The 11,550-nt window shown below is 32.6% G+C and overlaps 1 protein-coding gene across 4 annotated transcripts in view; it reads right to left on the bottom strand.

Moving 5' to 3' along the window:
- Positions 1 to 31: 31 nt before the first annotated feature.
- Positions 32 to 11,550, bottom strand: part of LOC107441656 (major facilitator superfamily domain-containing protein 6-B) — a 14,034-nt gene continuing 2,515 nt past the window's right edge. Inside the window, exons 2-5 of one of the 4 annotated variants that reach the window (XM_071181159.1) lie at positions 5,409 to 5,564; positions 3,512 to 3,603; positions 1,570 to 1,720; positions 32 to 632 (exon numbers count right to left, since the gene is read on the bottom strand). In XM_071181159.1, the coding sequence (XP_071037260.1) occupies positions 466 to 632; positions 1,570 to 1,720; positions 3,512 to 3,603; positions 5,409 to 5,541 (543 nt within the window). In that variant the 5' untranslated portion in view covers positions 5,542 to 5,564 and the 3' untranslated portion in view covers positions 32 to 465. Of the gene's footprint in view, positions 633 to 1,569; positions 3,620 to 5,408; positions 5,565 to 6,037; positions 6,079 to 11,550 lie in introns of those variants that run through there. The other 3 variants (XM_071181157.1, XM_043054539.2, XM_071181158.1) reach the window with 3 other exon arrangements.

The raw sequence follows: 11,550 nt of genomic DNA, 5'->3' as shown, positions 1-11,550 counted from the left end.
TTTTTTTTTCGTACAATAGAGAAGAAAAAAATTTTAAAAACATTAAGACTTTATAATTTAGCAGCTTTACAAGGTAATGCTCCTACATTTTCTTTTTAAGATGAGTGATGTATTATCCCTTGTGGACTTAAAAACAGATTTGAACAAAATCATTTATTGTATATGTCATTGATATAAATGGAGTTTAAATGTTAAGACACCCGTAACAAAGTGGAGTAGTGCAGTCTTGCCATCTTTAAAGCAGTCAAACAGTTGTGTGTTCGTTTTTTGCATCCCAGTTTCAAAACGTTGCGTAGCAATTTTTATGGAGACATCCTATTTTTTCATCTCACAAAGTTAACATCAACGGATATAAAAAGTTTCTTACGAAAATTTGTGAGAGTGAGATGCTACTTCCTTGACGCCACAATGTCTAGCAATGACTCTGCAAGATTTGATTTTAAAAAATTCTTCTATCGCAGTGATTTATTGAACTGTTATTTGCAAAATTTTGCTGCGCCTTTTGATTGTAAGATGAATCAAAATATTAAGGGCAGCTGAACAAAAAGCACACAGGCTAAGGTAAAAAAATGTCCAATGTCCTCCTATATTATCAAAGCTAATCCCAGTCAAGATGCATCCTATTCCTGCACCTGCAATGTTAACATGAAAGTTAAAGAAAAAAAAAAATGATGGAAATAATGTACTTATTTTGCTAGTCTGACTGATTTGAAAAAATTAAGTTAACAATTCAATTATTATTTAGATTGCATTTTTCCCCTCTGAAATAAAAATTTCCCTCATAAGGATTTTTTTTCGATTTTATTGAGCTTTTTTGTCAATCATTCATTCATTATTTCTTGTAAAGATACCAACTAATAGTTTATATATAGTTATAACTGTAAGTGATAGTTATAACTATTAGTATATGGTCATATACTTATAGTTTAAAATGTTGTATGTCCATATTCCCGATAACGCAAAATGTTATTGTGTCATAAAATTTTTTAAACGTCCTTTTGTAAATTTTATTGGCCTAGGTATAAAATTCGATGCCCGGTGGCTGAATGGTAGCGCCGATCCTCGGGCCGGCAAGGTTGACTCAGCCATTCATCCCTTCAGTGGGTCGATAAATGAGTTCCAAGCATGCTTCGAATTAAACACTGGGGGTTTCGCGTAAGGCTGACCACCTAACCGGAGCATCTGCTCCTGCACCCCAGAGCCCAAGGTCAAGAAAACTGAGATGGGCTGTCGCGCCACTGAGTTTAGGTATAAAATTCTAATTCTTTATCTATAATTCTTAAAATGATATACATTTGTATATAAACAATGGTGTTTTGGTTTAGTCACCAATAAACCTTAAAACATTTAGATTAACATATCAGACCTTAAAAGATGAAGCAAATTTTTTTTATAAATGTATTAAACAAATAGAAAAAAGGATTTTAAAAGCATTCTAGCAATAGTAACTGACATCAGTTTTCACAATTAAAAATGGTGTTCGGAAAATTTATTATTTCTTTTTCAAAACACTTGAAAACAAATGCAGCTGTCAAAAAAAAGAAAAGACCATTTAAATTTTTTATTTACCTAAACCTTCATGAGTTGAAAAAATAATTGACTGTGTTGTAGCTTCTGTTCCAGGTCTGGCACTTAACTTCCCATAATTGGCAACTACAGGATAGAATATTCCAGAAGTAAGTCCATGCAGAATTTCGACAGGAAGCACTAACCACGGATCCTGAAGATAACTGTACCATATGAATCGAATACCATAAGCAAGTAAAGACAGAGAAATCAGATTAAAATGCCCCAGTTTATTAATAATCCACTCTGAATAAAACATGAAAGGTATATCTCCAACGCAACACTGCATAACCGTAATAAAACCACAAAGGAATTTGCTTGCTCCGAGTGAGTCCAAAAATACGATAAGGAAAAACCATATTGCTCCCAACCACATGCCATTCATCAAAACTCCGCCATTGAAGGCTAAAAATTCGGGTGATTTCAGAACATGTCTAATATCTTTTAGAATGTTTTTTGACAAATTTGGCTTAATCACAACCATTTTGAAAAGATTCCACAAAGTCAAGCATTGTAAGAGTACCATAAGGATCCATATAGCGAAATAATTATTGGTCACATCATATAAATAACCACCGATTGACGCCAAGCCGCCCCATCCAATGGCGGAGTATAATCTTTGTTTGCCAAAGTCTTTCCCTAGGGCGTGGACACTCTCACAGCAGATAGTGTCCGAGAGCGTATAAAGAGAGCTTAAGCATGTGTCAGAAACTATCATTAAGAATGCACAAAACCAGAACTGGTACGCCTTAAAGTCAATAGCGATTGGAATCTGGTTGATACTTTCTAACTTCCCAGAATCATAAATTGTGCCGCGAAAGGATTCATTTGATACTGGATTTATGACCTGAAGTAATGGCTTGCAAGAAAAATTATCTAGTGCACTGGTTGCAGTGCAAAAAATTTTAAAAGAAGATTCTTTTGATATTCGATTCATTTTTTCTAGCAATGATTGATACGAATCATTGTCGAAAGCATTAGCTAATGTTTCGAATTCTTTAAATAAGGAATACTTTATGTTTGAAGTATCGTTTGAAATTTGATTTATCTCTTCAATTAAAGGCTGGCATAAAACATTCTGTAGTGTATTGGTTGCTACAAGAAAAATTATACAACAGGAAGATTCATTTGATGCTCGATTTATTTTTTTTAACAAAGATTTATAAGAATCATTGTCCAATGTGTTAGTTACTGTGTCAAATTCATCGAATAAGGAACTTTCGATATTTGAAGTTTTGTTTACATCCGATTCTCTGAATGATGACATGTTCATATTACAACAGCTGTGATTTTTTCTGTCTAATGTGTAATTTGTGCCATTGTTTTTTAAAAAACAAAACAGCTCTGTTTCGTTGGTGATCGAAAGACAAACATCATCATATTGGTTTTTAGATGTATTCTCAGTTCTAAAATTGTCATTTTTAGTTCCAATTAATATTTCACTTCGAAGAAAGCAATTGATGAAAATTGTACAACTTAAAGATTTATTTAATACTTGATACATCGTGTCGAATAATGAATGGCACGATACGTTTCCTGTCTCATCAGATGTGACTTCCTTAAATTGCAAAGCATTAATTAAGCAATGATAAGGATTTTTTGATTCTAAAGTGATCACATTTGTTTCATTATCACCAGAAAAAATTGCTTTGTAATAAAATAAAAGACATAGTACATCGTAACCATTTTTATCTTTATATCTAACATAATAATTTTCAGTCTGGTTTTTTATTTGAATTTTTCTTAAGTTTTTTACAAATTGTAAAAATTCTTCAGAACTTCGCGGTTTTAATGGCTCTGAGTATTTTTCAATGGGAGGGATGATTAAAAGTAATAAGTAAAATATTGATAGTAATACAAGTAATGTGGATAAAATCAACTTCATTCTATTGAAATAATCTGCTAAGTATCCTATTAGAGGTTTAGATAAAATGGTGATAAAAACCTGTGCAGTCAAAATTGTGGCTAAAGATGTTGCAGTTAATTTTAGCCTTTTTCTTGCTATAAGTGGGAGATAAGGTGTCATAGTACCCGCAACTGCAATAAAGTTAAACTACGTTAAATCAAAAGATGAGATCGCAATATTATATAAATATCATTTACAAGAAATCTATTGCAATATAATCGATAAATATTTAATAAAGCTATTGTGTCGTAAACTGTTGTTTAAGCTCAATATTTATGACTTAATAAGAAAATCTTCTGTGGTTATTTAAAAAANCCGCAACTGCAATAAAGTTAAACTACGTTAAATCAAAAGATGAGATCGCAATATTATATAAATATCATTTACAAGAAATCTATTGCAATATAATCGATAAATATTTAATAAAGCTATTGTGTCGTAAACTGTTGTTTAAGCTCAATATTTATGACTTAATAAGAAAATCTTCTTTGGTTATTTAAAAAAAGGCACGTTTTTCGAAACAAATTTACTAAGAGTAATATAAGTTAATGAATAACATATGTATTTATTTTTTCGATTAATGTACTGCTTTTGATACACAGAAGGTGTTCCGTAATCACCGACATTGATATTTAGATGTTGAATCCTTGACGAAAATAAAGTATACATCAATGGAAGTACTCAATCACGGAAGCAAATGCTTGTTTAAAAATAGTAAAAAAGTTTTATAAAAATTTTATCATGAGATCCGAGCCCGAAACTTTATTTTTTTAGTAAACGAGCCCCTGTCGATCTCAGGTATTTGCGCTCGAATTGAACCCGCCCAATCTCTGTGAAGAATACCAGGAAAGCGTTTAGTGGGTAACGATTTTTAAACAATGTCAGGGTAGACAGTATCGGACAATGGCTCTTTACTTAAGAAAAGACATCAGTATCGGGAATACCGAGCAATATTCCTTTATTTAAAAGAAAATAATTGTAGGAAATATGATTCATTCCCTACCTGAAAAAGAAATGGAGGGGCAGGGATAGCCTGGTCAGTAGGGAGCTGGGCCCATGTCCGAGAATTCGTGGTAAAGAGTAAATGGTGACTGATGCACGTTAAATCTGTCGAGTCGCAAAGTCCTCCTTGTTCCCATAACAAATCAATACCTCTGGGGGAACTGGATTCCATCGATCGTTCTCTGATTCAGGTCAAAATACGATCTGTGGATGTATGAATTTGTTTGCCCTATAAAAGGGCTTTGACGGTGTGTGTGGCTGAAGACGAATTCTTGGCCATAGATGGCGCCACTGAAGAACAAGAAACGCACCCTCTGCCTTAAATTTGCTTTGTTTCACCAAGTAGGCTTGCTAGTGTGGCAAGTAGCATTAGAAACAACAACAAAAGGAATGGAATAACTCCTAATCAGGGGAACAGTTCAGTTTGTCTATTGTTATATAATCTTTCGTTCTGCTTTCACCACTCTTCATTTATATTTTCAGAATCCTTGTCAAAAATCCAAAAACACTCTTCTTTATTACCTCAACAGCTCTGTGTTAGCCCTAGCCTTCTCCAGAAGTCTCTGCATTCGGTGACTGTTTTCCAGCTTTTAACTTTAAAGAGCGGGTCCATTACAGCCGAGTTAATCATCCTTTGTGAAAGTTTGCCCCCAGGCTAAATCTCCATGGGTTCTTAAGGGGCACAAAATAATATTTAAGCGGAGCGGATAAAAAAATTTTCAAAATTTGGCAATTCGGAAAAGTACGTTAAAAGATATCGACACGAGTTATCTGGTTAGATTATCAGAAGCCAGTCTAAAACCATATAAAAATCAGTTTATCTGGTTAGATTACCAGATGTTTTTCTAATAATCGCTTAATAACTATTTGAATTTTTTTTATATCTCATACTATTTTAAGTAAATAATATATTTAGATGGAGAAGTTATCTTACCTCCGTAGAAGAAGAAAAAATGACCTTTGAATCGAATCATTTCTTTGTCAATTTTTGGGAAAGAATGTTTTGTTGGAATTTTGTGTACGGCACTATTTTCTGATACCATTTTCTCTCTATTCGTTTCTTCCATTTTTTTTCAGCACTACTTAGAACCTGAAAAAATTGAATATCATTTGATACTGTCTATTTTAATTAGCAAGAATGGTGATTGGATATAATTATTTTTTTACAGATGATGAAAAACACTAATGAAGAACAGATGCATCCTAATGTGTACTTACTCAAGTACAGATACTCTAAGATAACATCCACAAGCTATCCTACGATTTCAAATGATATGTACTCCGTCAAAAAGAACATTTCAGTCTCGCGATTACGCTACCCACGAGTTTACATGGAAACAGTCCAGTACATAATTACCTAAACTTCACAGGATAGCTTATAGTTCACATGGTGAAATTGATGTAATAACTCAAACTAATTTTTGCATAAGCACGAAACCTTTGTAATATAACCTCTCTTATGGTCTGCAAGTCCCGGCCGGGCAGAGCAAACCTCAAGGAAAAATCATAGAAGGCAAATAATTAAAATAGTTACACTATAATTATTATAGAAACCATACTTACATGATTTTTCAATCATTCAAAACTAATTGCCATGATGCCTGTATAGAAAATAACCAAAACCAAAACAACTATAAACAAAAACATTTATAACTAGCAAATTATATATAATATTTTGACAAACATAAACACTAATATCTAATTTATAAGTACTTGTATCCTTAAATGTTAAGCTTATGTAGATCCACTTACATAAGTTGCTAATCTTACATGAATTTAGGTGTTGACGAAGAAGTTTTTCGGATCCGTTATATCACATCATTTATATTTTTATTCACTTTATTCTGATGACGACTGTAATTTTGGAAAAAGTTCTTCTTTTCGGCGATGAAATGATTCAAAACCATGCCTTTTCAAGTTTTTTTTTTTTTGATGTAATGATTTAATTTTCACGTGCTAGTAGAGGTGCTATGATCTATGAAGATTTTCACAATTTGGCAAATTTTATTTGGCCATTCGGCATATTCACTCTTAAACGACACCAAGTTGACGGCGTAACTTGTGGAAGTATCTATTTAATTATGTCCTTACATTCAAAAATAAATTACTGCGTCGTCTCCATTGTTTTGGAAAATACTCACTGATTATGCTTCTCATTGTCATTACTCAAAATCTCAACATTGATGACTGAATGTTGAGATTTTGAGTAATGACAAAAACTATTAGATGAAACAATATGAACTTTTGCACATTTCTAGAGTAACGAATGTTTCAAAACATAAACTGCGATTCTAATATCAAAATGTTATTGATGCGGCTATTTTAAGTTAAAGCTCTAGATTTTTTTATGCGCTGCATAATTCAGTTTAGGTTTAATAAAATTAGCACAAATACAAAAATTTCAATATATATATATTGTAGCCCTATTTTCTTATGTCTTTAAATGGATAACTGGTCTCACTTTACTTAAATTTCGAATTATTTCTGAAGTAATTAAATAGTTTATATTTGACAGTTTTTTGCATTTTCAAAAAAGCTAATCGAAGTAAAATTATAATTTTTTGCAGTTTTATTCTCATATAAAAATTCCAATTAGTTTCGGAGCAATTAAATGTTGCTTTTTTCCCCCTATTTCACACCTTTAATTTAAAAAAAAAATCATAATCGGGTTTATTTTAATTAAAGGAATCGATTTATGGAATATTCTATTTCTTTGGTGATCGGAAAATTTTGCCGAATACCGAAGAGAAGTAGAATATAAACAAAATATAATAAATACAATTAAAATATAACGTATGAACAAACTGATGAGTCTCTTTTAAAATTTCTGATTATTTCGGCGTAATTAAGTTTTAAAAATTTTGGTGTTTTATATACAATTCTGCGATGACTTTTACCGATCCCGAAATTATTTATTATTCGGTTCATGGGGTAGTGAAAGATTATGTCTTCATCTTAGCTGCGAATTAATTTCATTCTTTTTCTTTTGCATTTATTTATAAAATGGTTCATTATTTGTTTACTCTTGACTAAAATAATTAAGTATAAAATCTTTAAATCCATAATAATAAAATCCATAGAAAAAACTAAAATGTTGTTAAAGTATTGTAAAGAAAATAATTTTTTTTATTGGAGCAAATAAATTACACTCTTATATATATTTTATTCATAGAAGATTACGGCTTTTTACTTCAATTTTTTAAATTCGACAAATAAGTTTATTTTGAAAATTTCAATAAACATATATCCACCGTTCAGTAAATTAAAAATCGCATTGTTCGTTTCTCAAATAATAAATAATAGAAATTGCTAAATGTTCTGTTTTATAAATATTATGTTACTTTGGTTATAATAAATCTATTTCCTTAGCTGCTAGTAAATTTGCTTTCATTATAGATTACATTAAAAAAATATGAGATATTATATGAGAGAAATTTTATTTATTTCTTAGCTGTCAATATCTGCACTTTTTTAGATAATAACCAGGGGTCTGTCCAGACATTTTGTGAAAGGTCCGTTTTTCGTGAAATTGTGAAAAAATTACTCACATTCTTTCAACCAGGGTCCGCTTTTATAAATTTGAGCAAATAGGGTCCGTTAATGCAAAAAAAAATTTTTCAAGGAGTTTTTTTAATTGTAAAGACATACAATATTATGCTCAACACTGTAAAATTATAATTAAAAAAATTAAATTTCAAAAAATAAACAACAATTGCTGCTTCTAAATTAGAGATGCAACATACAAATATTTGGTATTTAGCCAATACTGCTGAACGCAGAACATTAATTTCGGACGAATAATGGAAGAATCGTCTCCCGAAGACAAAACTTAATTCGTTTACATCCATCTTTCTTGTTTTCTGCCCTGGAAAGGGTTTATTCGATTAACAAAATAATAATGAAGATAAACAAATTTGTGAAGGGTCCGATTAAAAGAAAAATCATTTTGTGAAGGGTCCGTTTTTAAGTTAAAATATTTTGTGAAGGGTCCGTTTTTATGAAAAGATATTTTGTGAAGGAACCGTTAACGGACCCAAATTTCTTCTAAACAGACCCCTGATAACTGTAAGCAGAAATTTCTTGAATTTCGTCAGCACCTATAGCCACATCAGTAATCATCAGATGTTTAAATTCGGTTTATTGAAGACCAAGAATTAAATTTATCGTACAAAAAAGGAAATGTCTTGTAAAAAAGGAAATGTCAAAGCATAAATCTTGCTACCACTTCAAATATAATTTTCCAGGAAAAATGGAGAAAAAAATTTGACAGCTATGGTAATTGTAACTTCTTTAGAGCCCTTCTTGGTTCTTTGGTTTTATATGTAAGGATAACTGCAGGTGCTTGTTTAAGATTCGGTCAAATTAAGAATTCTATTAGGCAAAATTTCTTCCTTCTCAAGAATATAAGTTCTGGGATCCCCTGCAAGAAGTCATGTTTAAAAATCAATTTTTCAAGTACTATTCGACGGGTTTCATTTAGATTTTGCATTTTGCTTTATAAAATTACCTTATTTAATTTGTATTTCTTACAGTTCAAAGTTCTTAGACCATTATTAAATAAATTTATTTCAAATAATAAATAATTATTAAACATTATTTAACATACTGGATTAAACTTGACCTATTTAATTATAGAATATCGATATATATATATATCGATAGATTGCGACATGGAATAAATAACTGAGGGTTTGTAAAGACTTTTAAATTTTCACACAAAGACGAGTCGCCTGCATCTTAAATAATTTATTCAAAAGCTATAGATGCACATCACAGACATTATTGAAACATCACAGACAAATATTAACGAAGACATAACATTTATCGAAAACCGCCATCCATTTTTAATCTTGACTGCGACTTCTCTTCAGGAAAAAAAAGAAAGAAACTTAAAAGAAAGTTTTGTGCGCCATCTAGTGGCCAGTTTCCTACACATTGAATGCAAATATTTTCACCTACCTCTAAAGTTTTATATTTTACGTTAAATATTGATTCAAGCATACACTATCTGACCAAAAGTATCCGATCACCCGGTTGTTATGGTGGTGGTATCATAATGGTGTGGGGGTGTTTCTCGTGGCTTGTTCTAGGTCCGTTAGTTCATGTGGTTGAAAACATGAACTCTGAGATAAATGTGGACATTCTGGACAATGCTGCACTCCAAACTCCATGGCAGTATTTTGGAGAAGGCTCATTTGCCTTTTAGCAGGACAAACTACTCCGTTCACACATCGAGGTTTGCACAGACGTGATAAGACGAAATGTGTGCTCAAAAACTGAACTGGCCTTCTCAGAGCCCCGATCTAAATCCCATAGAACATCTTTGTAGTGTATCTACCACTACAAAAATACAATTCCAATTCACTAGCATATAAGACACTCGATTCTATGTTGGGATACCTTTACATAGATGAAGGTTGACATTGTCGAAAACAACTCGCCCCACATTGGTGACCTTCTAACGCGATGTGAACACGCCTACCCTGACAGAAACTCCCATTTCGATTTGAACACATCTACTAAGATTGGATGGTCCACATTGAACAGTTGACTTTGCTTCTTGTGACTGCAACATTATCCACCTCCTCGCGTTGTTGCTACTCAGTCTCGACCACACACATCGTCGGCCTGTATTCACTCGACTGCTAATGGTAACATAGGAACGACAACGACCGTGAACTTAATGCAGCTCTCACGATAAGCACTCAAAAGGAAAATACAGCTCTCCCTGGTTCTCAGAAAGCAGCAATGAATTAACTAGTGGTATCCGTTCATCTAACTCTATCGCAGATAAAATTCTGCTGGGGGAGTACTGAAGTGCACCTACCACTACAAAAATGCAATTCCAGTTCTATAAGACATGTATATAAGACATGTTAACTTGATTCTATGTTGGGGTATCTTTGCATAGACATTGTCGATAACAACTCACTCCCTACAATCTTTGGGACGAATCAGAGCGCTGATTACGTAGCCGACCAAATCGACCCTCCACACTGCAAACACTCACTTCAGCTGCGATATGGAAGCCAATTCCTATGGCCACCTGTCCAAAACTGGTGGAAAGTCTTCCCCAACGTGTGCATGCTAAAGGGGGACCAACATCATATTAATGAGTGCATCAGGACGCTATGTCCATACCACTGGGTGTCTGGTTACTTTTGGCCGAATAGTGTATATCTAAACATGTGTATGATAGTTGATTGAGGTCTAACCTGTGTATGATAGTTGAATGAGGTCTTTATAATGATTAACAAAAGTTCTTCCATTCTTACCCTACATATGCAAAGACAAAGGGAAATTTTATATCTAATGAGAATGTCGAAAACGGATACAATCCAAAGTTTTCAAAACCTTGGACTTGATGATAAAAGGCCAAGAAAATAAAACATATGAGAAACCCGATCGTTGTCAGAATGAGCGATATATTTTGAAAACTATTTGAAGCTACGTGTAAGTAATTGTTTATAATAACGCTCTTAAATCAGTTTTCGATATACATAAGTCATGTAAATTCAATAAGATACGAAAAAGGTCTCAAAGTAGTGGACAATGTACCACTTCATGGTAAAAATGGCGAGGAAGTGAAAAAAAAAATCTTGATTATCATAAATTGGCAGAACTTTCATAAATTGGTACCGGGAGATAAATAACACTGTGTATAATTAAACTTAATTTGGTTGAGTTGAACCTTTGAAATGTGTTCGGGAATGAATTTATAAATGTAAAATCACCAAAAAACTTAATAAATAAAATAAAAAATAGTGCGGGGAGTCCCTCCGCGAGGAAGAAGTTAAACTTCGCAACCTGTGACATTAATTGTAGAAGAATCAGCAGTCGTAGAAGGATCACTAGTTCTATTCAACGACTCTTTTTCCTGCTCCGTGCTCTGTAATCACGGTAATATTGCGCATTTTTCCCTCTTGAACCAGTGGAAGTGCTTGTGGTTGCCTCATCGTCCCGCCCTGGAAAATGTATTTGTATTAATAATGTATGTGAATGCGTCATAATGTAATTTCAGAAGAGAAAACTTAACAATCAATTGATATTCACAAGAGACGTACCTTGACATAACC

Source organism: Parasteatoda tepidariorum, chromosome 5 (assembly GCF_043381705.1).
Source record: "Parasteatoda tepidariorum isolate YZ-2023 chromosome 5, CAS_Ptep_4.0, whole genome shotgun sequence".
Taxonomy (NCBI): domain Eukaryota; kingdom Metazoa; phylum Arthropoda; class Arachnida; order Araneae; family Theridiidae; genus Parasteatoda; species Parasteatoda tepidariorum.
The sequence above is the reverse complement of the archived record's forward strand: the minus strand, read 5'-3'. Positions and strand labels throughout refer to the sequence as shown.